We start from the raw sequence: 26,149 nt of genomic DNA, 5'->3' as shown, positions 1-26,149 counted from the left end.
TACACCGCAACACTTGACATCAGACAGCTCTGAGAAGGTGTTTTAAATGCCCTGTGCTCCCTTGCAGATGTTTTGAAAGCTGCTGGATTCCAAAATTTAAAAGAAGCTGATTTTTTTCCCCTTTGATGCTTTATATTCTATTGAACTCAAAACTCTCTCATCTTTAAGATTTAAGGCCTGTAGAGTTCCATGGTATTAACGCACGGAACTAATTTTTATCGCGCACCTACTATGTGTCATCAGTGTTGCAGGCACATAGAAAGAAATCAGTGAGAAAATAGTTTTGTTGTTTTTTTTAAATCTCTGCCTCTGTGAAGCTTACATCCTTGTTTACTCTGACAGAATATCTGCTTTGGGAAGTTATGAACTGAGCACAAATTTCTTATCTGCTGAGGGACCCTGGAGCCCTCACCAAACCTACTTGAGTCTGTTTCATCATTTTGAAATAGAACGAGTCATACCAACCTTCTAGTGTTATTGTGAAAATAGAAAACCACGCCAAAGCACCTGGAGCAATTTCAGCTCACTGAAGCTACTGAACACACATTCAGCCCCCTTCCTTTTCTGCCTTTTGTTCCCAGGACCCCATGCAATTTCAGTGATAAAACCAAGGGATGAGAAGGAACTATTAGGTCGTAGATTACTTAGAAGCGCTGAGTGCTCATCGCTGGACAAAACCAGAAATAAAATCAAAGTCTGGTATTTTGATCAGATAACCTGCTACTTCAGCCTTCCCTGTACAAACTCACAGAAGACAGGGTGAGGTAGAGGGAAGCACTCCAGGCCAGGAAAGGAGATATGGTTTCCATTCAAGCTTCTCTAATTACAGCTGTGTGTCTTTGGAGAGCTCACTTTCCCTCTCTGAGCTCCAAAATGAGGAGCAGCGCTAGATCAGTGTTCTCCATCCAGGCTACACTTCAGAATCCTCTATGAATCCCTAGAAGGATTCTTTCTTTAACTTCCCTGTTGTGCAGCCAGGTCTGAGAAATTCTGGGCTCCTCCTTCAGCTCTGACATCCAAGACAGAGCTTGCCAACTCAGATGCCAACAGAGACCGAGAGGGTGATGTCTTTCATGAAGCCAGGCAGGCGCACTTGCCACAGATGAGCTTGGGGGGGTTATGCTGACAGGCAGATACCCTGGGGGAAGGGCAGGGAGCGCCTGCTGCCTGACCACCGTTTCCACGTGAGGAGCTAGAGGTGGGGAGCGGGCGAGAGATCCAGGGATGCCAAGTATCCCATTATGCAAGAGGAGCTGGTTGTCGTGTGTGTGTGTGTGTGTGTGTGTGAAAACATGCACACACGAGTGCAAAATCTCCAAAACTTCAAACAGCCACTCAGCTGTGACTGTTCTCTCTTCCTTTGTAATGCTGTTTAAGCAAGAACAAAAACCAAATAATCAAAACAAAAAGGTTTGTGTATGCTGCTAGTATGAAGACCACCAGTTGCTGACATTTATTCTCTAAGACTTTGAACAGACCCGAGTCTGGGAACACAGAGGCCATGATGAAAATCTGGGGCTGAGAAATTCCTTCCCCTCTTTTTTTATATTTTCTCACACATTTTTTTTCATTATTTTTCTATCTCCAGAAGCCATATTAGACATTTTTTCCCCGATCACCCTTCTCTAAATTTCAGTAGCCCAGATATGCTGTGCATCTGCTTCTGTGCTCCATGTGCCTTATACATAAAGAGTATGATTTGGGGACGACAGAGGATGAGATGGTTAGATGGCATCACTGACTCAATGGACATAAGTCTGAAAAAACTCTGTAAGATAGTGAAGGACAGGGAAGCAGTTCATGGGGTTGCAAAGAGTCGGACACGACTTAGCAACTGAACAACAGCAATAATTTCTTCACCACTACCCCCAAGAACCAGTTTTTGCAAACTGTTCCCGTTGAGGATGCATGTCTGTGTTTTTTTTTTTTTCAAATAAGTGAATTGAGACAATTTGATCTATATGCAGAACTAACCAAAGCCTGGTTTTGGGTCCTGCATTCTCTATTGTGACCACGCCACCCTCACATATAAGCCCTGCTCTTTAGAGAGAGAGACTGGGGTCTGAGTTTAAATGCCCAGAGGATCAGCAAGCAGGTATGCAGACTTCAGTAGGCTTTTTACCTTCCACGAGCCAGTTCTGTCCACACCAACATCACAAGATTGTTTTAAACCTAAAGTGAAACCAAGTCTGGGACAGAGGCTGGGGTTAGTGAATATTCTACTGTGCCTTCCAAGTCCTGTGTACACCTTGGCACTGGGAGTGGAGAGCCTTCAGTCATCAGCCCTTTAGGGTGTGGCCTCAGGCTGTCCACATCCTATGATCAAAGAAGGAGTATAAGATCCTGGTCATCTTGGCCCAACAGGAAACAATCCTAAAATGCCACTCTAGCTTTCACCAGGGTATCCCTTGGGTCTGGCCAAGGTTGTTCCTACGTCAGCATATCAATTCATCTCCCTCTGCCTACTCCTGCTTTATTCTGCCTCCTCTACAAATCTGGGGTCCAGAGATGCACTTGTATAAATATCCTACACACAGGACTCCATTTCAGAATCTGCTCCCCAGGGAAACTAAACTGCCACAAGTGGCAATATAAAGGTAATGCAATAATCTACTGTTGGCCTTGTTTATGAATATAACCTTCTAAAGCATTTGCGCATGAAGTTGTCGACTGAATTTGAAGCTGGAATTTTGCTCAGTTCTTTCTGTACATAACTGAGCCTGGGCTTCCTGGCTTCAGGGATGCCGTGAAACATGAAAGAGAGCACAGCAAAGAGCTCACAGTCCTGAGCCAACCAGAGACCTGAACTCAGTAGAGGGCCTTGTTTAGTGTACTTTCTCCATTTTTTGTGTGTGATCTATCTAGCCCTTTTCACTTCTGGTCTGGGAGACCTGCATAACCTCCATCTAAGTGATATCTCTCTCCCTCGCCAGGCAAGTAAATAAATTCAACTTCGTTTTGGATCACTGTTTGATGATATTTGTTTCTGACTATGAAAGTGAAAGTGAAGTCACTCAGTCATGTCCAACTCTTTTCCGACCCCATGGACTGTAGCTCGCCAGGGTCCTCTGTCCATGGGATTTTCCAGGCAAGGATACTGGAGTAGGTTGCCATGCCCTTCTCTGGGGGATCTTCTCAACCCAGGGATCGAACCTGGGTCTCCCACACTGCAGGTGAATTCTTTACCATCTGAGCCACCACGGAAGTCCATTTCTTACTATTGAACATCACAAATCTGCCACAAATCTGAGGGAGGGGGGGAGGGTTCATCCCCTTCACATCCCCTTCACATCCCCTTCACATCCCATCACCTCCTGCCTGGAGACCAGCCTCCTGAGGGAGATGCTGAGGTGGACAATCATACAAAAGGCAGGGCATGCTGAGATGAAAGTGTTGAGTCATCAGACTGAAGTCACACCTGGATCCAGAACTGACCGGAAACGCCCTGTCCAGGGAGAAGACTAAGCCCACACCTGGTTCTGCACCTGGGGTGATCTTATGCCTCAGTCTCAGAAATCGGCAGTTCTCAGCTGCTGTAAAAGACACCGTATCTTTCCCCTGGCCAGCCCCACACTAGAACTGGGGTCTCCACCTGAGGACCCCATTCTCAGAGGAGCTCTGTTACAGTGAGGCCCTGAACATGGCCCATTCCCTTTAACGTTTAGTGTTCCATGATGTCAAATCCACTACTTTTTGACTGAAGTTTCTCAGACTTCAACTTTTCATTTTTAAGTCACCCAGTATGTGGGCATTCATTATTTTGTTCCAACTGCATCTGTCAAAGGCTTTTCAAAAAGCCAGCATGGAGGGCCAAATAAAGGGCTTCACTTTGTAAGGGGTCATGTAAATGGCCCATCAACACACCCCCTAGGCCTGGTAAAGCTGGTGGCCAAGTTCCAATGGAGTTTGGAAATGAAAGCCCCAGTAATCTCGTTTCAGGCCTGCAAACCACGATTCCCTACCTACCCTTGGCAGTCAGATGACTGCCTAAGATCAACTCCCTCCTTTCAAACCGATTTCCTTATCTGCAGGATAAGGACGGAAAGGTGACTTTTCAGCCCTTAGCTTTCTCCAGGGTTTTAAACGATGTTGCTTCTTATGAAGTTTCTATTGAGGATTTTGTGGATATGAGACACAACAAAACATTTTTTGCTATGCCCTTACTTCATTTTCCAGTTTAAAATAATCACAAAAGGTAAATCCGCAATGTTTGCCCAAAATAAGTTGAGTCGATGTTGAATGAGAAAAGTGCAAAAATCAGAGGAGCGAGCATCACTGTATATAACTCACTCCTTTAGAGTTGGTTCTGGTGGAGACCTGCTGGTGAGAATTATTCTAATAGGAGTCATCATGAGCAAGGTGAGAGAATTGAAGGATGATGAAGAAGAAAGTCCCATTGTTGTGGAGAATACTAGGGGTGGGGGGCGGGGGGGTGTTCCTATTATTCCAAGAAAGCAGAGATGATTAATGAAACTGTACAGAAGCAGCAGACAGCCCATTGTCAGTGTAACAGAGAGAACTGCATTTCAACTTAAGCTTCTCAGGGACTTCAAATCTGCCATCATAAAACAGGATGCTCAGGTCACATAGAAGATATCATGAAATGCAGGTTCAGTTACACTGCGTACTTGATGTGCTCCACTGAGTTTTTCAAAATACATATAGAAAGTCTCAGATGGCTCAGTGGTAAAGAATCTGCCTGCCAATGCAGGAGCCACAGGAGACTCAGGTTTGATCCCGGGAGGAGGAATTGGCAACCCACTCCAGTACCCTTGTCTAGATAATCCCATGGACAGAGGAGATTGGTGGGCTTATAGTCCACAGGGTCACAAAGAATCAGACGTGACTGAGCACTCAGCGCACTTGTAAAGTCCCACTGAAAATTCCATCCCTCCATAGATGGTCTTAACACTAAAGAGAGCCCCAGAAATAGGCAAGGAAAACTGAATTGTTCATTAGCTCTTTCTTCATTTTGGTTATCAGGGGGCATCAATTATTTATACTTTACATACAAGTGCTTTTACAGTCATCATGTTAGTCTTCACCATAGACATAAGGTATTTGTTCTTATCCACAATGTATAGATATACAACTGAGACTCAGAGGGATGAAGATCTTTTAGTGGCAGATCCACAAGTAGACTCTGGTCTGGTAAATTCCAATTGCTGAACCCTTTCCCTGAAACCTCTATTCTGAACCCAACTTGAGTTGGCCTTTGCCCTGGGCTCCCCAGGTACAGTAGGTAACACATGGAAGAATACCAATGGGTCAAGGAAATCATATTATGAATATTCAGTCCTTCCCTGAATATTCATTGGAAGGACTGATGCTGAAGCTGAAGGTCCGATTCTTTGGCCACCTGATGCAAAGAGCTGACTCACTGGAAAAGACTCTGATGCTGGTAAAGATTGAAGACAGGAGAAGAAGGGGACAACAGAGGATGACATGGTTGAATGGCATCACCGACTGATTGGATGTGAGTTTGAGCAAGCTCCAGGAGATGGTGAAGGACAGGGAAGCCTGGTGTGCTGCAGTCTATGGGGTTGCAAAGAGTCAGACATGACTGAGCAATTGAACACCACCACCACCACCACAACACTGTCAATAGCACTCCAGTGCTCTTGCCTAGAAAATCCCACGGTCGGAGGAGCCTGGTAGGCTGCAGTCCGTGGGGTCGCTACGAGTCAGACATGACTGAGCGACTTCACTTTCACTTTTCACTTTCACACATTGGAGAAGGAAATGGCAACCCACTCCAGTGTTCTTGCCTGGAGAATCCCAGGGACGGGGGAGCCTGGTGGGCTTCCATCTATGGGGTAGCACAGAGTCAGACACGACTGAAGTGACTTAGCAGCAGCAATTCTGATGTACTGAGTTGTTGAAGTATTAAGCACATCTTCTAATATTATTACAGGCTCTATACTTCAATTTGATTCAATATTCCAAACATTTATTGCATCTGTGTAAATCAGCAAAACTTAGGTTATTCTGGAACATGAAGTTTATGTTATTAATATTGGAAGCTCAAAGGCAGCTCCAAATTTAATGCTGAGGGGACATCAAAGAAAGGACTCTTTGGACACTGTGCCAGTTGCATGCTCATTATCATACTAATGTCGCCCCTGCAAAGCCTTCAGTGACATCCTCGGATATATGCAAATATGCATTGGGGAAAAATGGAAATGTATGTAAATGACACAGAGGTTATACTGGCCTATTAACATCACAAATCCCCATTTACAGCCCACTTTTAATTTAAGTGATCTTTCTGTTAGGAGGACCACTTATGAAGTTAATCTGGAACAAAATCACAGCATGTCAATTAAAACGGTGTGACAGTGAGACCACCATCAATTGGCAACTCTTTGCAGATGTCTTAATTAGGTTTCTCAGTGGCAGGTTGACCGATGACACTCTGTGAAAGTCATTTTCAAGTTTGCATCTGAGGCTCACTTCTCCTTCAAACTTTTCCTCTTTTTCTTCTCTCTGTTAAATCTTAGCTATTATGAAGCTTCCCTTTGTGCATTTTTTCCCCAAAGACTTGATTATTTTTCTCATTTCTTCTCACTGTGAGTAAAAATGTGCCAGAGAGAGTATTCCATTCCCAGGGGCTTGGGTATTGCAAGCCTTCATTTATTTGAAGTCTTTTGTTTTATCTTAAGTATCTGTATGAAATTTGCATTCTCTTTCTTAAAATACTCAGGCATATTTTAATATAAAAATTTGCTTAAAATCACATGTGGTGGTGGTTTAGTCGCTAAATCGTGTTGAGCCCCATGGACTGTAGCCCTCCAGTCTCCTCTGGAGGAGGAATTTCCCAGGCAAGAATACTGGAGTAGGTTGCATTTGCTTCTCCAGGGGACCTTCTCAGCACAGGGATTGAACCCAAGTCTCCTGCACTGAAGGTGGATTCTTTACCTATTGAGCTGAAGTCACGTAGTTCTGTATTTTTGTATATTCTTGCCTCACGCTAATGGTACGTGGGGAGTGAAGAGGTGGAAAGCACAAGTTTTATATAAAGTGAGTTTTGGAACCATTCAGACCTGAATATAAAACCGGCACTGCTATTTATTAAGTGTATGACTTCAGAAACGTTATTTAATCCAGACTGACCTCTCCCAGGCTAGGAATTCTTTTTTTTTTTTTTCCTTCCTCAGCTTTAATGAAATAAAATTGACATATAACATTATATTGGAGTAGCAAGTCGCAACTCACTCCAGTGTTCCTGCCTGGAAAATCCAATGGACCAAGGAGCCAGGCAGGCTGCAGTCCATAAGGTCGCAAAGAGTTGGACGCAACTGAGCAACTGGGCATACATACATATTTTAAGATCATGTGGTTATAAGATGTACAATGTGTTGAATTGACCCACTTAAATATTGCAAAATGATTACCACCATGTCTTTAGCTAAGAACTGTGTTCATGCTGACTGCTCAGTCATGCCCAGCTGTTTGAGACCCCATGGACTGTAGCCCTCCAGGCTCCTCTGTCCGTGGGATTCTCCAGGCAAGAATACTGGGGTGGGTTGCCAGGTCCTCCTCTAGGGGAGCTTCCCTACCCAGGCATCGAACTTGTAGCTCCTAAGCCTCTTGCATTAGCAAGTGGATTATTCACCACTGCGCACCTGAATCTGTATCAGGTCAATTTAAGATCTACCCTCTTAGACATTTTCAAGTGTATAATACAGTAGTGTTAACTATAATCACCAGGTTATACATTTGATTCTCAGAGTTTATTCATCTTATAACTGGAAGTTTATACCCTTTGGTCAATATCTCTTCATTTCCCCCACCTCTCAGTTCCTGATAAGTATCATTCTTATCTACTTCTATGAGTTCAGCTTTTTTGGATTCCACATATAAATAAGATCATACAGTATTAATATTTACCTTCTCTGTCTGACTTATTTAGAATGCCCTCAAATTTTATCCATGTTGTCACAAACGGCAGGATTTCCTTCTTTCTCATGGCCAAATAACAGTCCGTTATGTATGCACGTGTGGTGCCAAGTCGCTCAGTCATGTCCAATTCTTTGTGACCTTATGGACCTTAGCCCGCCAGGCTCCTCTGTCCATGGGATTCTCCAGGAGAGAATATTGGAGTGGGTTTCCATGCCCTCCTCCAGGGGATCTTCCTGACTCGGGGATTGAACCCACATCTCCTGCTTCTCCTAAATTGCAGGTAAATTCTTTGGCACTGAGCCACCACAGAAGCCACGAGATATGCTCCTTCTTTAGCCATTCATCAGTTGGCAAACTTTAGCCTGTGTCTGTGTCTTGGCTATCCTGAATAAAGTCTCAGTGAACATGGGAGTGCAGAGGTCTCTGAGATCTTGATTTCATTTCTTTGAATATATGGGGATTGCTGGAGTGTATGGGACTTCTGCTTTTAATTTTTTGAAGAATCTCCCTGCTGTTTTCCATAGTGGCTGTCCCAATTTACATCCCCACCAACAATGCACAAATATTCCTTTTTCTGCATCCTCTCCAACATTTGTTATTTCTAGTCTTTTTGATGATAGCCATTCTAAAAAGTGAAAGGTGATATGTCATTGTGGTTTTGATTTGTATTTCCCTGATGATTAGCAATGTTGAGCATCTTTTCACAAACCCATTGACCATTTATACATCTTCTTTGGAAACACATCTGTTCATTTCCTCTCCTCATTTTCCCTACTGAGTTGTATGAGTTCTTTATATATTTTTCATATTAACCCCTTGTAGATTTTGCTGTACAAAAGTTGTACAAAAGCTTTTTAGTCTGATATCGTTCCACAGATTAATGTTTTTCTTCTGTTGCTTGTGCTTTAGGGGTCATGTCCAAAAAAAATATTGCCAAGATCTATGTCAATATTATTGATATTATTGCTCTAATTATGGCATTCTCACAAAACATCTCGTGATCCTCACCTCATCATATCATAGAGTTATTTAATCATTTAGTTATCTGTCTATAATTCTTTTCATTTTCCTTACATATTTGCAGCAATCTATGCAAAAGTCTCTGTGTAATGTGTGTATACTGCTGCTGCTGCTGCTATGTCGTTTCAGTCGTGTCCGACTCTGTGTGACCCCATAGACGGCAGCCCACCAGGCTCCCCTGTCCCTTGGATTCTCCAAGTAAGAACACTGGAGTAGGTTGCCATTTCCTTCTCCAGCGCTTGAAAGTGAAAAGTGAAAGTGAAGTTGCTCAATTATGTCCGACTCTTTGCGATCCCATGGACTGCCGCCTTCCAGGCCCCTCCATCCATGGGATTTTCTAGGCAAGAGCACTGGAGTGGGGTGCCATTGCCTTCTCCAATGTGTGTATACATATACGTAAATCATGTGATGAAATGTATACACACACACACACACACACATATGGACTTCCACCATGGCTCTTGGTAGGTAAAGAATACACCTACCAAGCAGGAAATGCAGGTTTGATCACTGTGTTAGGGAAGATCCCTTCAAGAAGGAAATGGTAACCCACTCTGGTATTCTTGATTGGGAAATGCCATGGACAGAGGGGCCTGGCAGTCTTCATGGAGTCACAAAGAGTTCATGGAGTCCCAAAGAGATAGATACAACTTAGTGACTAAACAAAAATAAATATATATTTATATATATATATATATGCCATATATATATACCATTTACATATATATCTTCTTTATACACTATATATAAACACATGTATATATGTATATATGCTGCTGCTGTTGCTAAGTCACCTCAGTCATGTCCAACTCTGTGCAACCCCATAGACGGTAGCCCACCAGGCTCCCCTGTCCCTGGGATTCTCCAGGCAAGAACACTGGAGTGGGTTGCCATTTCCTTCTCCAATATGTATATATACACACACATATATACATATACACATTTGGGTTTTCCTGGTGGCTCAGATGGTAAAGAATCTGCCTGCAATGCAGGAGACATGGGTTAAATCCCTGGGTTGGGAAGATCCCCTGGAGGAGGGTATGGCAACATGACAACCCACTCCAGTATTCTCTGGAGAATCCCCATGGACAGTGGTACTTGGAGGGTTACAGTCCATGGAGTTGCAAAGAGTTGGACACGACTGAGCAACTAAGCACACATATACACTTCCATATCTTTTTTTCTACTCTTTTGAGTCTTTTGGCAAATAAATTGTTAGCAAGTGAGATTTGAGAGAAATGTATTAATATATTGAAGAAATCGCGAACTTTTAAGGCATGGTGAAAAGCATGCTTTAGCTGTATCATCTGCATTCTCCTTTTAAAAATATTTATTTATTTATTTTTGGCCACATTGAATCTTAGTTGTGGTGTATGGGCTCCAAAGCATGTAGGCTCTGTAGTTGCAGCCCACAGGCTTTCTGGTTGAGGCATGCAGGCTCAGTAGTTGTGGCGTGGGCTTGACTGTCCCATGGCATATAGGACCTTAGCTCCCCAACCAGGGATCAAACCCATGTCCCCTACATTGGAAAGCAGATTCTTAGCCACTGGACAACCAAGGAAGTCATCCCATCTACATTCTCTTGATGCTTTAAATTCCAATTGCTTCTTATCTATCATTAAAGTAGACCAAGTAAGACTTGATCTTAGCAAATTCTAACTTTCCTACTTCATTTATAGCGTACAATAAAAGATTAGCATCTAAGGATTTCACTTTCAAGGTTGATATCACATACAAGCATAAATTTGAGCCCACTGGGCTAAAGGTCTGATATGCCAAAGAGAATCCCTCAACTGAGATATGAGATTAATTGAGTAAAAATTCAATTTTGAGTATTTAAGTACTCATATAAAGTGTGGAAAGTGTTAGTCGCTCAGTCGTGCCTGACTCTTTGCAACCCTATGGACTGTAGCCCAGCAGGCTCCTCTGTTCATGGGATTTTTCCAGGCAAGAATACTAGAGTGGGTTGCCATTTTCTTCTCCAGGGTACTGACACAGGTGAACAGAAATACCTGGCTGTGTCAAGAGTCTATTGAATTCTTAGAAGCAATAATTATCCCAAGCATGACTAAAAGAGATTGGAGATGAGCAGACCTCAACACGATATTTGTTTCTGCAAAATGAAGCAATTTTAGTTTAGCTCCTTCTTTTTACAATACAACTGAGTGAGATTAGGAGCGATCTAGAATGAGAGAGTTCTTGTTTAAGACTGAGGCCCAAGGTGGACAGGTTGGGGAAGATTTCTAGCCTCAGACTGCTGTTGTTGTTGTTCAGTAGCTGAGTCATGTCTGACTCTTGGTGACTCCACAGACTGCAGTGTGCCAGGCTTCCCTGTCTTTCACTACCTCCCGCAATTTGCTGAAACTCATGTCCATTGAGTCAGTGATCCTATCCAACCATCTTATCCTCTGTAGCCCTCTTCTCCTCAGATTGCTTAAATGTGGCAAAATGGATGCAAATAAATAAGTAAATAATGTATGCCTTGAAATATTTCCTCCTACTGGAAACGTCAGTTTGAATGATGGCAGAATCACTGACCTAGTCTCTAAAACCAGAAATGTGAGTGGAGGGGGCTTTGTGAAATCCCGTTTTTCTCTCACCTCTCTCATTCAGATTCTTCTCAATCATTGCCACGTGATGTTAGTGCTGTCTCTCCAGCTTCTAATGCTGCCTGAGCCAGGTGCTGCTCCTCCTGCCACCGGTCCTGTTCTTCTCTCAGACGCTCTTCCCACTGTGGCCAGCATCAACTACACATTTCCAAACCAATCTTATTTGCTTGCATAATGTACTCCAATGGCACTCTATTATAGCAGCAAGACCTTCAAATTCCTTAAGATGATTTCTAAATTTTGCAATCATGTCCTATATTTATAACCCCACTTCCTAATATTTCTTAGGTATAGGGTTTCCAGACATAGCAAAAAAGGAAAAAAGATAGAATAGTTGTGTGTGTGTGTGTGTGTGTGTGTGTGTGTATACCATGCAATATTTGGATACACTTACACTAGAAAATTATTCTTTATCTGAAATTCAAATTGAGCTAGGTGTTCTGCATTTTTTTTTTAATAACTGATTATCGGTTTATTAAAAAGGTTGATTTAGGCATCGGCAATGGTGACTTCCACCTCAACTCCTGGCTCAATACTGATGGACGTGATCTGCTTGACAATCTCAGAAGGGCTGTGCAGGTCAATGAGTCGCTTGTGGATCCTCATTTGGAATCGATCCCAAGTCTTAGAACCTTCACCACAAGGAGTTTTCCTTGTAGTTATTCTCAGAGTCTTGGTAGGCATCCGTACTGGTCCTTTCACTTTGAGATTCTTTTCCTTCGCGCCTCTGATCAGGTCAGCACACACTGCAGGGAAGTAAAAGCATCCTTCAGTTGGTTCCCTTAACGCACAGTAGCCGGCTCAAAGTTGAACCGCTACGGGCTCAGAATAGCGTATAAGACGATCACCATAAGTCAACACAGCAATTCTCTCCTCACCGCCAACACGGCACACACCGAATGTGGACCACTCTTAACTCTGTCTTTTGAAAGAGGTCGCTGGCTCCCCGAGGGCCGACCTCGCTCAGGAGCAAGCCCCGAGACCCCCGAATTCGCCGCACTGACCCTTCTCCAGAGACTTCATGTTGCGGCTGGTGAGGGTGATCCTAATCCGGTGAATGGCCACCTCTGACTCCACGGGAGTCTTGCCGGTGTCTTTGAAGGCCATGGCTGCGGCGCGGCTTCCTGACCGACTTGTTCCTCCGCGAGAGCGAACAGCGGTGAGTCAGGAGCAGGAGTGGGCGCACGGCGCTCCGCAACAGCGGCGACCGCGTCTTCCTCCGGTGTTCTGCATTTTATCTGGCAACCTCATTTGCATAGATGCCAAAATTAGGCAAACTGAAATACCTTTGTACTGTTTTTAACGTGCACTTCTATCTTCGGAGAGCAAGGTCATGCACTCAAGCCCAGATATTCGGCACATTATTGATATAGACATTCAGTAAGTATCTGTTAAAGGAAGGAAGACAGATAAGGCAAGAAGGAAAGAAAGAGATAAAAGCAGAGAGGAGAGGGAGAAATAAGAGAAACACCTTTAAATATAACAGACTTGTACTCTACCTAAAGTAGAAACTTTGTGTTTCTAAACTCCCCTGGAAACTTAGATCACACCACCCAGTCCTAAATGAGCAGTTGCCAGACTGATCCTATTAACATGGTCTGATGTTATTACTCTCTTACTCAACACCTTCTTATGGATCTCTGTTCTACTGTTACTGAACTCAGGTCTGGCTGCTCACTGCACAAAAGCAAATGCTTAAGAGGCAAGTGTTGGTAGAATGAAAAGGTGGCCTTATTCAGGAGGTCTAAACTAGGGGAGAAGGTGGACTCATGTTCAAAGGCCAACTCCCTGCTGTTGATCAGTGAACAAGAGCTTTGAAAGGGGAGCCTCAAGTGTGTGTAGGTAGAGGGAGGAAGACTGTATGCAGAATTCACTCTGACAATTATCTTGAAATTAGTCATGCAGTTGTCTGAACAGCATGATCTTGATTGTTTCAAGTACAGTTACTATTTAGTTCCAGGGTTGATTTGTTCTTATTTCCTTGAGGCCAGTTCTCGAAATTGTGGTAGCTTATGCCATAGTTACAGTCTGCTCATTATGTGGTTAACTTCTTCCATTTGATGGGGGTTTCGGTATCTACAAGACAGCTCAGAAGATGTGGATCAGAATATCATCTGTAGCTCTTGAAGAGGAACAGCAAGTGCTTGACTGTGTTTAGTGGCTCAACTATTATCATCTGGTCTTGTTGACTGCTTTCATCTGCTTCTGCACTTCCTCACCTAGCTGAGTAAATTTATTTTTGGCTAAAGTTTTTCTACAGACAAAAGGGAACAGAGGACATGAGGCGCAGTGTGGGGTGCGGGAATAGGGATGTGTCCTGGAAAGAAACCCATATGGTGCTGCTCCTTTTCACTACCCAGAATAAAACCAAAGTACTGGAAGGACATACTGGTCTCCACATCCTGCTCCCACAGTGTTCCAACCACAGTGGCTTCCTGCTGTTCCTGAAACTCCACAGCACCTCCTGTGCACCCCCACCTCAGGGCCCTTGAGCTGGCTGTTCTCTGGCCCGGGGACATTCCTCCCCAAGAAATACACACAGTTGGCTCCCTTACCCTTCTCGGGTCTTTCCTCAATGTTATCCTCTCAGTGAAGGCCCTCTGTTCACCCCTCCTTCTATATTTCTTCATAGCCATCACTGCTTCTTATCCTACTGTATTATATTACAATAGATCTGTTTATGTAGTCTTCCTTTTTCAGAATGTAAGCTCCATGAGAGTGCGATTTTGTCAGCTATATTTACATTCCCAAAGCTTAGAAAAATGCCAAGAAATAAGCTGACTTAATATTTGCTGCATGAAAAAGTACCTGACATATCTTGTCTACTTAATCTTCAGTAGCCTGGTAGGCTGCAGTCCATGGGGTCACTAAGTGTCGGACACGACTGAGCGACTTCACTTTCACTTTTCACTTTCACACATTGGAGAAGGAAATGGCAACCCACTCCAGTGTTCTTGCCTGGAGAATCCCAGGGACGGGGGAGCCTGGTGGGCTTCCGTCTATGGGGTCACACAGAGTCGAACACGACTGAAGTGACTTAGCAGCAGCAGCAGCAGCAGCAAAAGAATGGAAACATGGGGGGAAAAGATAATAAGTATCAAAATTCAGGAAAAAAAAAAAAAGCAGGTCTACTTGGATTTGCCTCTCGAGTTAGGTCTCCAGAACCTTTGTGAGTCTCAGTTTCATCATCGTACTCATGCTCAGTCATGTCCAACTCTTTGTGACCCATGGACTGTAGCCTGCCAGGCTCCTCTGTCCATGGGATTTTTCAGGCAAGAATATTGGAGTAGGTTGCCATTTCCTCTTCCAAGGGATCTTCCGGACCCAAGAACTGAAACTATGTCTCCTGTATTGGCAGGCAGATTCTTTACCACTGTGCCACCTGGGAAGCCCAATTCCCTCCTCAGTGAAATGGAAACATTTTCTGCTCTACCTACCTTAAATGCAGTGTTGCTTGTCCCAGCCCCTCAAAGTTGAAGGTTTGATGGTTTGTGAAGAGGAACTAAAGGACCTCTTGATGAAGGTGAAAGAGGAAAGTGAAAAGTTGCTTAAAACTCAGTATTCAAAAATCAAAGATCATTGCATCTGGCCCTATCACTTCATGGCAAATAGATGGGGAAACAATGGAAACAATTAAAGACTTTATTTTGGGGGCTCCAAAATCACTGCAGATGATGACTGCAGCCATGATATTAAAAGACACTTGCTCCCTGGAAGGAAAAGTATGATGAACCTAGATAGCATATCAAAAAGCAGAGACATCACTTTGCCGATCAGGGTCCATATAGTCAAAGCTATGGTTTTTCCAGTAGTCATGCATGAATGTGAAAGTGGGACCATAAAGAAGGCTGACCACCGAAGAATTAATGCTTTTGAACTGTGATGCTGGAGAAGACTCTTGAGAGTCCCTTGGACAGCAAGGAGATCAAACCAGTCAATCCTAAGGGAAATCAACCCTGAATATTTACTGGAAGGACTGATGCTGAAGCTGAAGCTCCAATACTTTGGCCAGCTGATGCGAAGAGCCGACTCATGGAAAAGACTCTGATACTGGGAAAGATTGAGGGCAGGAGGAGAAGGAGGCAGCAGAGGATGAGATGGTTGGATAGTATCACCAACTCAAAGGACATTAATTTAAGCAGACTCCAGGAGATAGTGAAAGATAGGGAAGTCTGGTGTGCTACAGTCCATGGGGTCACAAAGAGTCAGACATGACTTAGCAACTGAACAACAGCAACTCCTACTTTTAGGAAAGGCAAGCTACTCTTCCCTGACTTGTCCTCCACCACCTCCTGTCTGATCTCTGGTCATCATCAACGAAGGAGATCTTTGGTCTCCTTGCTCTGTACAGAGTGCAACATACCCCACTGAGCCCTCAGGTTGAGCCTGCTGGCTGCCTCTCTTGGGAGCACGATTTGCATCCTACTGCGCTGTCATTTGATACTCCTGAGACCTCCTGACATGCCTTCGCTACCTGAGACATTTTGTCAGACTTGTAGAGTATGAGAGATCAGGTTGCAAACTCTGAAGTACGGCAGCAAATATGAGCAACAGTCATTCCTAATGTAAAGTTTTAATCCTGCAGATAAAGATAAAAAGAGGGAAAATTTTCAAGCATCAGGGACCTCCACAAAGTTATTGCAATATGCACTTTCTTACATGATCCTTGATTCTCAATGATTTAGCCTGTTGAGTACTAATCTCACATTTTAAAAAATGGGGAAACAGACATACATAATTTAATCCTGGGTTTACATGGCAAACCTGAGGTGAAGGAGAATTTCAAATCCAAACAGGTCTGACTTTATACAGATCGTGCCTTTTGAACTTCACCACACTTCCTACCAGGATATGTTTAACAGACCAAATATTATACCAAGCCATTTCAGATTGATCCAAGGACCCATCCTACTGGTGTTCTCTGTCAGTGACAAGTGACTCCTCTCTTCCCTTTTTATGTGGACAGTTAAGAAAACAATAGCTCATGGGATGGGAACCCCTGGAATAAAGACTCTGTGACTCACTGGTGTATGTAATCACAGCAATCCTGTTGCTGACAGGTTATCATAAAATCCTTGTTGAATGTAGTTTTAAAACCTAAAATTTTAAATTGCTTTTCATAATTAAAAATAGTAAGGTCCTTTATAACATATGAAGAAAGAAAAAATAAAACTTTTCCTCTTTTTACTAACCAGATACAGCCACTATTAATATTTTAGCATATAATATACTAATAGCATATAATACATTACTATTTTAGCACATCATTATTTATTTTAGAAATTTCTTCTAGTTTGAACGATGTGTATGTTTTTAGTCATGATGCTAATGTTTGTTAAAATTAAGTATAGTATTTTATTTTAAAAGAGGAAATTTCATTCTTATAGAAAATTTGAAATTTCAAAAAAGGACAAAGAAAGGATAAAATATACAATGTGACTTCTTACAAATAATGATAATCAAGTATATAACTAATAATAACCAGAGATTGCTACTTTTGTTTACACCCTGAACTTTTTCTGTGTATTTTAATGTGTTTGAAATAATGGCGCACATATTGCTTTTAAGTATAAAGAACTCAGACATGTTTATAGTTTCTAGATGAAAAGTAAAATAAAGAGTGGCTTAATGACAGATAATATCTGCCAGTGGGTGGTATATTTCTTTCCAAAAACTCAGGTGCTTCATATAAATTTTAAAGATGCAGAAAATCACTATTCAATTTCTGTAGTATTGGAATTGGCCATATGTCACTCTCTGCAGCTGCATTTTTGTAAAGATGAAATGGATTTTTTGTTGTTGTTGTTGTTGGTTTATTAATCCTCTCAGGTGCTTTAAGCATCCCAGTATTTAGCAATAATTACCAAGTGATTGAACAGAAAATAAGAATTATTGTTTTAAATGGGCATCAATCACAGATATAGAATCATACTCATTGAATTCACTGGTATTACCATTTTCCAGACCATTCTGACGTAGCTGGCTTTATAGAAGCATGTGATGGCCTTTGGAGTACTCAGCTGCAATGCCAGCTAGAAGGCACTATTTCTCAGGGCTTGGGCATGGTTCAATACTGTACATGCTCTGATTTAGTGTCAAATATGTGACTGTTTCTCCCACATTCAATATTAAAATGGGTCCAGGAATCAAGGGCTGGCAATGGGAGTGTCATCACTATTACTCCTAGCAACCCACTAGCAAATTTTTTTTTTCCTGCTTCTTCAACCTTAGCTCTGCTGACGTAGACATCTTGGTTCCAGAGGAAGAATGCTCCCAGCAGGAGACACAGAAGTGAATCCATTGCAATGGAAGTTAGGATTACCCAGTTATTCTGAGCTCCTCATGATAACGAATCAACAGGCTAACAGTGAAAGAGCTACTGTGCTGGCTGGAATGATTGATCATGATACCAACGGGAAGTTGAATGACTGCTCCACAGTGGAGGTCTGGGAGAGTGGGTCTGGGAAACAGGAACTCCCTTAGGGGGTCTCTTAGTATTACCATGTGCTATGATCGAAGTCAATGGAAAGCTATAACAGCTCAAAGTAGGCAGGACTAATAATAGCACTGGCTTCCTTGGTGGCTCATTGGTTAATAAAAACCCACCTGGCAATGCAGGAGACAGGGGTGGGTCCCTGGGTCGCAACGATTCTGGGGAGAAGGAAATGGCAACTCACTCCAATATTCTTAGCATTCTTGGAGACTAACACAACACCACCAATAATAGCATAGACTCTTTGGGAATGAAGGTTTGGATCACTATACCAGGTAAAGACCCCTGACTGGCTGAGGTGCTTGATGAAGGCAAAGGGAATAAAGAATGGACAGTGGAATAAGATAATTATAAATATTATGACTCTATGACCAGTTACAGAAACTAGGACTGTGTTGTCAGAAGTATTTCCTCCTTATTTTGTTAGGGTTTTATATATAGATAAACAAGCTTTGCGTGTGTGTGTGTGTGTATACCTGCTTAATATGAATTTCCTCAGTGGTTCAACGGTAAAGAATCTGCCTGCAATACAGGAGATGCAGGTCCAATCCCTGGGTCTGAAAGATCCCTCGCAGGAGGAAATGGCATCTCACTCCAATATTCTTGCCTGGAGAATCCCATGGACAGAAGAGCCTGGGTCTACAGCCCATGGGGTCACAAAGAGTCAGACATGACTAAAGCTCTCGAGCACACACACATACCTGCTTAATATATATAAATATATTTGATTTCATATTTAAACAAAATATATAAAGTTATTTTCTCTGTTTTCTTTTCTACTTTATTCCTTTATCATGTAACAATAAGAGTTATTAACTTAAGTATTATTAAATTTACATCATAGTATTTAAAAATGGGATATCAAAGAAAAGAGTAAATGTCACTTAAGGACTTTACTTCATTTTCAGGAGCAGTTAGTGTATCTTTGGTTGTACTCAGGATAGTTATTTCATGCTAGGCAAAATTATGACCTTGTTATTGTCTTTATTAAGAAATTGTTCTGGTTATTCAGTTGCTCAGTCATGTCTGACTCTTTGAAACCCCATGAACTTTAGCACACCAGGCTTCCCTGTCCTTCACCATCGCCTAGAACTTGCTCAAATTCATGTCCGTTGAGTCAGTGACGCCATCCAACCATCTGGTCCTCTGTCATCACTACTATCTTTCCCTACCTCACTAAGTCAATGGAGAAAAAAATACAAGTGTGGCTTAAGGAGATGCATGTGGGTGCCAAGTTGATAACAGATGGGTTTGTGATGATGAATGCCGTGTGTCAGCTTGACTGGATCATGGAGTGCTCAGATTAAACATTATCTCTGGGCTTGTCTGTGATGATAGTTCTATGTGAGATTGTATTCGAATGAGTACCCGTATAAAGCACATTGTCCTTCCCGATATGGGTGAGCATCATTCAATCTGTTGACGGCCTGAAGAGGGAAAAAAAAGAGACTGGGGAAGGGGGTATTGGCTATCTCTGTCTGACTCTTTGAGTGTGGTATAGGTCTTGTGCTATCCTTGACTGAGACATAAACTATTAGAAACTATTAAACCTCCAGTTCTCAGTACCACATATTGGACACCATGGGCTTCCCTGGATCTCTAGCTTATAGACAGCAGATCATGGGATTTCTCAGCCTCCGTAATCATGTGAGATAATCCTTATAATAACTGGAGAAGACTCTTGAGAGTTCCTTGGACTGCAAGGAGATCAAACCAGTCAATCCTAAAGGAATCTTCATTGGAAGGATTGATGCTAAAACTGAAGTTCCAATATTGTGGCCACCTGATGCAAATAGCTGACTCATTGGAAAAGACTCTGATTTGAGGAAAGATTGGGGGCAGGAGAAGAAAGGGGCAACAGAGAATGAGATGGTTGGATGGCATTATTGACGCAGTGGGCATGAGTTTGAACAGACTCCAGGAGATAGTAAAGGACAGGGAAGTGTGGCATCCTGAAGTCCATGGGGCTGCAAAGAGTTGGACGTGAGTGAGAAACTGAACAGCAGCAACATATATATCCTATTGGTTCTGTTTCTCGGGAGAATCCTATTACAGTGCTCAGTATATTTTCCACATAAAAATACACAGATGTAATTCTATTATAAGGCATTTTGGTACTCAATACTCCAGAAGTTCTAAATTTCGTCTCTCATAATATAATTTTCTGTAACCTCAGCTTTGTTCTTACCTGGTTCTTAATGCTCATTGTTATTCTGCAGTTGACTTTTAGTTGCTTAGAAAATCTTCCTCACATCATCCAGCTCCTTTTCTATGTCATTTTATTATTCTTTCTTTATGACATCTCTCCTATTTTTAAAAGACTATCATTTCTTGCATCTCATCTAAGGATGCCAAATAATCTCCTAAAAGAAGAAAATCCATTTCCTGCAGCAGATCTTTGTCAAAGGTTTGTTTTTCCTTTGAGTTTTCATGGTAATCTTTGATAATCATTGCTCAGAGTTCCGTCACTATGATAGCTGTCATTGTTGGGGCTCATATTCTTTGTGTCCTGTGGTTTATTTCATCTTTAAATAGAAGAAGATATCGCCAAGCCCAGTGTTTGCCAGAGGACCTCAAGGATGAATATTTCTTGACTTCACTTCCTTCTGGCCAATTCTGTTTTTTCAAAGTATAACTACCCACTAGTTGAATGGTCACAGCTCCAAGATAAGGTCCACATTTTAACAGACTTCATTAACTGTGGCTCTACGAGACTGCAGTGGAATTCTGTCCACATTCCTTCTGGATTCCTGGTGACACAAGCAGTTACTGAGTATGAAAAGAATCATCAGCACCCCACCCCACACATGCTATTCCTAGGATTTTCCTAATCCTCCTCCCCACCAAAGGTGCAAGAATTACACTTTCCACCTCCCTTGGCTGTGCATCACCACCATCAAAGTCTTCCACTTTAAGTAGTGAAACAAATAATGGAGCAAAGAGATACCAGAACTTGCCCCATAAAATAGAAGAGCCACATAGGATAAGGAAGGCTACAAAGAACAGACCGGAGGCAACAAAGCAGCCACCCATGGGAGGAATCTGAACCTCGGACATGTTTGAAATGGGTATCACCATTTTTAAAATAAGTGCTGGTCCAATACCAAAAATAAATAGAGCACACAAATAAAACCTAGATTTCCAGCTCCTCTTGAACAGGAGAAAGATGCGCCAAATCTGTTTCGGTATTCTTGCAAAACAATTGTCTTTATGTAAAGCACAGCTTCTCTGGTTTGCTTCAGTCTTCACCCTGGTCAGCTCACTCCTTTCTGTTACCGTGCCTGCAAGCATGCTAAGTCGCATCATGTCATGTCCCAGCTAAGTCGCTAGTCATGTCCAACTCTGTGACCCCACGGACTGCAGTCCACCAGGCTCCTCTGTCCATGAGATTTCCCAGGCAAGAATACTGGAGTGGGTTGCCATTTCCTCCTGCAGGGGATCTTCCCAACCGAGGATTGAACTCCCATCTCTTATGTCTCCTGAACTGGCAGACAGGTTCTTTACCTCTAGCATCACCTGGGAAGCCCTTTGTTTTCTTAGGTGTTTGAATTTTTAACTCCTGATAGAAAGTGAATTTTCCAGTATGTATTAGTTTCCCAGGGCTGCCTTTAAAGAGTAACACAAATGTGGAGGCTTAAAACAAGAGAAATTTAATCTCTCACTGTTATGGATGTCAGAAGTCCACATCAAGATGTCAGCAGGGCCATGCCACCTCTGGGGGCTCCCGAGGAGACAGCTTCATTGCTTCTTCCAGTTAATGGTGGCTTCTGGCATTCTAGGCTTAGGGCTACATCACCACAATCTCAGCTGTAGTCTTCACAAAGCCAACTTCTCTCTGTGTGTCCTTTTCTGTCTCTTATAAGAGTACTGTAATCAGATTTAGAACCTACCTGAATCCAGACAGTCTCATTTGGATCCTTACTTTAATTACATCTGCAGAGATCTTATTTCCCAAAAGGTCACATCCTGAGGTTCCAGGTGACATGAATTTCCACCTGGGGATTCATCCAGAGATCCACAAAATGAGGAACACAACAGAGGAAGGTTAATGGCTGACTCACTGGAAAAGACCCTGATGCTGGGAAAGACTGACGGCAGAAGGAGAAGGGGATGAGGTGGTTGAATGACATCACTGTCTCAACGGACATGGACTTGGGCAAACTCTGGGAGATGGTAAAGGATAGGGAGACCTGGCGTGCTGAAGTCCATGGGGTCTCGAAGAGTCGGACACAACTTGGCAACTGAACAACAATGGTCCTATCTACCCTTTTACTATAGAATAACAATCCAACAGCCACCTAAGCCATGGAATGTTCTCTTCTCTCCAGTTCCACTAACATTAAAGGTGCAAAAATAAAATTCTCCCAGATCCAACCTTTAGTTAATTGTCAGTCCAAGTTTATGGCTGTGTTTTGAGTTTACGTCTTCTTCTAAACCTTCATCGGTGTTTTATTGCACATTACAGAGAAGTCGTGCCAGGAGCTGTTGGCAGATACCATTTAAAACCAGCAGTCAGTGAATCAACTTTATAAGCTGCAGTTTAGAAAAGAAGGAAAGGAGGAAGCTTCTTTTTTCCCTTCCAAGTACAGTCCTCATTTCCTCCCCACTCTCACCCCTTCAAATTCTCCCCCCGAAATGCATCAATCACATGGGTGACTCTCAAGTAACATGGGAAGAGGAATATACAATTGACATGTGAATATAAAAAAAAGACAAGATGAGGCTGGGTGACACGTTGCGCTACAGATGCTAAGATCTTTACATTCTGAGCTCTGAAGCTCTTGTTTGCTGCTGCTGCTGCTGCTAAGTCGCTTCAGTCGTGTCCAACTCTGTGTGACCCCATAGACGGCAGCCCACCAGGCTCCCCCGTCCCTGGGATTCTCCAGGCAAGAACACTGGAGTGGGCTGCCATTTCCTTCTCCAATGCATGAAAGTGAAAAGTGAAAGTGAAGTCGCTCAGTCGTGTCTGACTCTTAGTGACCCCATGGACTGCAGTCCACCAGGCTCCTCCATCCATGGGATTTTCCAGGCAAGAGTACCGGAGTGGGGTGCCATTGCCTTCTCCGTCTCATTTGCTAGTGTTGATTAAATAATGAAAACAATTCCAGGTTAGGAAAATTTTAGTAATCAGCTCTGCACAATAGCTATTGTCCCTGATTTGTATATTTAATGAAAAAAGTAATTACTCTATATTCATTATTTTATTATGGTTAATATACCATAGCAGACATGGGAGAATGAAAGTCTTTAAGAATAAGAAAAACGTCTTACTCTTGGGAAGACTAAAGGGAAAATTTTATAAAAGAAAGAACAAATATCTTACACGTTCTATAGCTCTGCTCTGTAAACCGAGGCCTACAATAGCAACAGGATTTGCCCTATGTCACCCAACTAGCTGGCAATGAAGTTGGAACCATAGCCCTGGCCTCCTACCATCCAGGTTACTGCTCTCTGCAGAAATAGTGCATTTAAATCATTTAAAGTCAGTTTCGGGCTTCCCTCATAGCTCAGTTGGTAAAGAATCCGCCTGCAATGCAGAAGACCCTGGTTCAATTCCTGGGTCCGGATGATCATCTGAGGAAGGGATAGGCCACCCACTCCAGTATTCTTGGGCGTCCCTCGTGGGTCAGCTGGTAAAGAACCCACCTGCCATGCAGGAGACCTGGGTTCCATCCCTGGGTTGGGAAAATCCCCTGGAGAAGGGAAAGGTTACCCACTCCAGTATTCTGACCTGGAGAATTCCATGGATTGTATAGTCCATGGGGTCGCAAAGAGTCGGATACAACTGAGTGACTTTAAAAAAATAAAATGAATATATCATTTTCTGAACTAATTCCATTCATTCAGATATTACTTCACAGTTTCCAAGTTCTTTTGCAAAGGACACTGTGTCATTTGATTCCCACTCAAATCCTCTGATATCAAAGTAAGAATAGTAATTACTACCATTGTAATCTATAGGTAAGAGGATTTATATTTCATCTTTTATCAAGTATAGATGCTCACCAAGTGAATAAGAGTAGAAATAGCATTCCAACTGGAAGGAGAAAATTACCATGGATGAGAGACACGGGTGTACAACATGGTACAACCTTTTAGATGTCTTCCAGGAAGGGCATGATTTCAAAAAGATATCCACAGATACCAAACTAGTCAATCCTAAAGGAAATCAGTCCTGAATATTCATTGGAAGGACTGATGCTGAAGCTGAAGCTCCATTGGCCACCTGATGAGAAGAACTGACTCATTGGAAAAGACCCTCGTGCTGGGTAAGATTGAAGGCAGGAGGAGAAGGGGACAACAGAGGATGAGATGGTTGGATGGCATCACTGACTCAATGGACATGAGTTTGAGCAAATTCCAGGTGTTGTTGATGGACAGGGAGGCCTGGCGTGCTGCAGTCCACGGGGTCTCAAAGAATCGGACATGACTGAGTGACTGAACTGAACTGAACTGATCCACAGAAAGCTTCACATCAGGTTATGAAGGTCTTTCAATGTTAGGGTGAAGAGTTTGAACTTACTATGCCTATAAGCAGGCTGGAAACTGTGTCTTAGAAAAATGTCTGTGAAGTGATGCCTTCAAATTCAAGTACTCCATACCCACTCCCTCTCAGTCCAGGTTCGGGCAGATAATAAAAAAGAAAAGTATAAAAAACAATAGTGAGGCAGAAAGATTATGACAAATGGAGAAATCTGATGCTTGAGCTAAAAGCGAGTGCCACGGTTTCACCTCATCCAGCTGCTGCTTCCACGTGGACCAGTGAGGTAAGATGCCGCGAGTTTTCAAGAGACACCGGAAATGTGGATGTTTATGCAAAACCATCTGATTTTTCAATTTGGACATGTTCTCCCCACAGAGTTTTGGACAAAAGAGAAAAATGAAATGTGTCGGTGAGCTGCTTTTTACCCAGCAAGTCATCATTCTCATTTGACCTGTGTACAGTATGGAAGAATGGTTTGAAATCTATTTCTAAAGTATAAACCTAAGTCAGGGCCAGCGGGGAATGGAAAGAAAGGGGACAGACGGCTGTCAGAATATGGAATGCAGAAGAAAGCCACCAAACGGTACAGGAAGCAATGTGACCAGTTGTTTAGACTCTGATTTTTTTTCGGGCTTTCCTGGTAGCTCAGCTGGTAAAGAATTCACCTGCAGTGCAGGAGATCTGGGTTCGATCCCTAGGTCCAGAAGATCCCCTAGAAAAGGGAATGGCTACCTGCCCCAGCATTCTGACCTGGCGAATTCCACAGACAGAGGAGCCTGGCAGGCTGCAGTCCGTGGGGTTGCAAAGAGTCTGATATGACTGAGCAACTTCCACTTTCTGCTGTTTTGTCCTTGCTGTCATTGTTGTGAGTGTAGATACAGGTTTTACCTTTTTGTTGTTCCTGTTAACATAGACAGGAGTAGCAGAGAATGGATTCTGAAAACCAGACCTCCAATATCACCCCAGCCGAGGGTCACCCCAATTTCACCTCAGCCCTCCAGGTTCAAAATGGCGCATGGCAGCGCCAGTCAGGATTCAGAGCCAAGTTGAGAAGGAAGACAGTATTCTCTCGGTTTCTTTGCTCTGGCCCCTGAGGTATTCAGTTAATGTTCTGGGCCATAAAAAATGAAATGGTTGGTCTCCTTTCCCTAACTGCTCTGTCTCTCTGATTTAAGTACTTTTCACCTGTGAATGTCCTTGGTTACTTCTGAACTATATTCAGTCCTATAAAAGGCACTGAATTAAAGACTGCTTTGGCTCTATGTTTCAGTGAAGTAATTTTTGAAAAGTACTGTGAGATTGCTCCTCCCTTCAGAAAGCCAGTGAAGTTCACCTTAAATGACACCTTGTTTGCAACTTGTCCTGAAATCCCACCCCTTTCATTCTCAGTTCAGTGGCCTTCTCCCTCACAAAGCCTTTTCTCCCCATACCAGTAGCACCCTGCAAACTCCAGATGGGGTCAGTACACCTAGACTGCATCAATCATTATCACTATCTAATTCACTTCCACTCTTGAAAACATATACGCCATGCTCCACAGTGGCCAGAAAATCTTCTTCAAATATAAGTCAGATCACATCCCTGCCCAGCTTAACTCTCCACTGGCTTTTCTTTGAAGTTGCAATAAAATCTAAACTACTT

At 42.8% G+C, this 26,149-nt stretch overlaps 1 protein-coding gene and 1 non-coding gene across 2 annotated transcripts; both read right to left on the bottom strand.

Moving 5' to 3' along the window:
• Positions 1-11,976: 11,976 nt before the first annotated feature.
• Positions 11,977-12,744, bottom strand: LOC148777921 (small ribosomal subunit protein uS10-like). Its single transcript, XM_088836113.1, has 2 exons — positions 12,536-12,744; positions 11,977-12,277 (listed from the first exon to the last, which is right to left on the bottom strand). Exons 1-2 carry the CDS (start codon positions 12,636-12,638, stop codon positions 12,021-12,023), a joined length of 360 nt encoding a protein of 119 aa, XP_088692239.1. The 5' UTR covers positions 12,639-12,744; the 3' UTR covers positions 11,977-12,020.
• LOC148777922 (small nucleolar RNA U54) lies at positions 12,348-12,414 on the bottom strand. Its single transcript, XR_016037491.1, has one exon. It is a non-coding gene; the product is annotated as a small nucleolar RNA U54 (small nucleolar RNA).
• Positions 12,745-26,149: the final 13,405 nt, after the last annotated feature.

This window comes from Moschus berezovskii, chromosome 5 (assembly GCF_049115385.1).
Source record: "Moschus berezovskii isolate FMDL1 chromosome 5, NW_MosBer_1.0, whole genome shotgun sequence".
Classification (NCBI taxonomy): Eukaryota; Metazoa; Chordata; class Mammalia; order Artiodactyla; family Moschidae; genus Moschus; species Moschus berezovskii.
The sequence above is the reverse complement of the archived record's forward strand: the minus strand, read 5'-3'. Positions and strand labels throughout refer to the sequence as shown.

Bases quoted from the DNA above. Each gene is read 5' to 3' on its own strand.
- LOC148777921 (XM_088836113.1), bottom strand. From the start codon at position 12,638: ATGGCCTTCAAAGACACCGGCAAGACTCCCGTGGAGTCAGAGGTGGCC. The intron at 12,278-12,535 runs GTCAGTGCGGCG...ACTTCCCTGCAG, and splicing joins CATGAAGTCTCTGGAGAAGG to TGTGTGCTGACCTGATCAGA.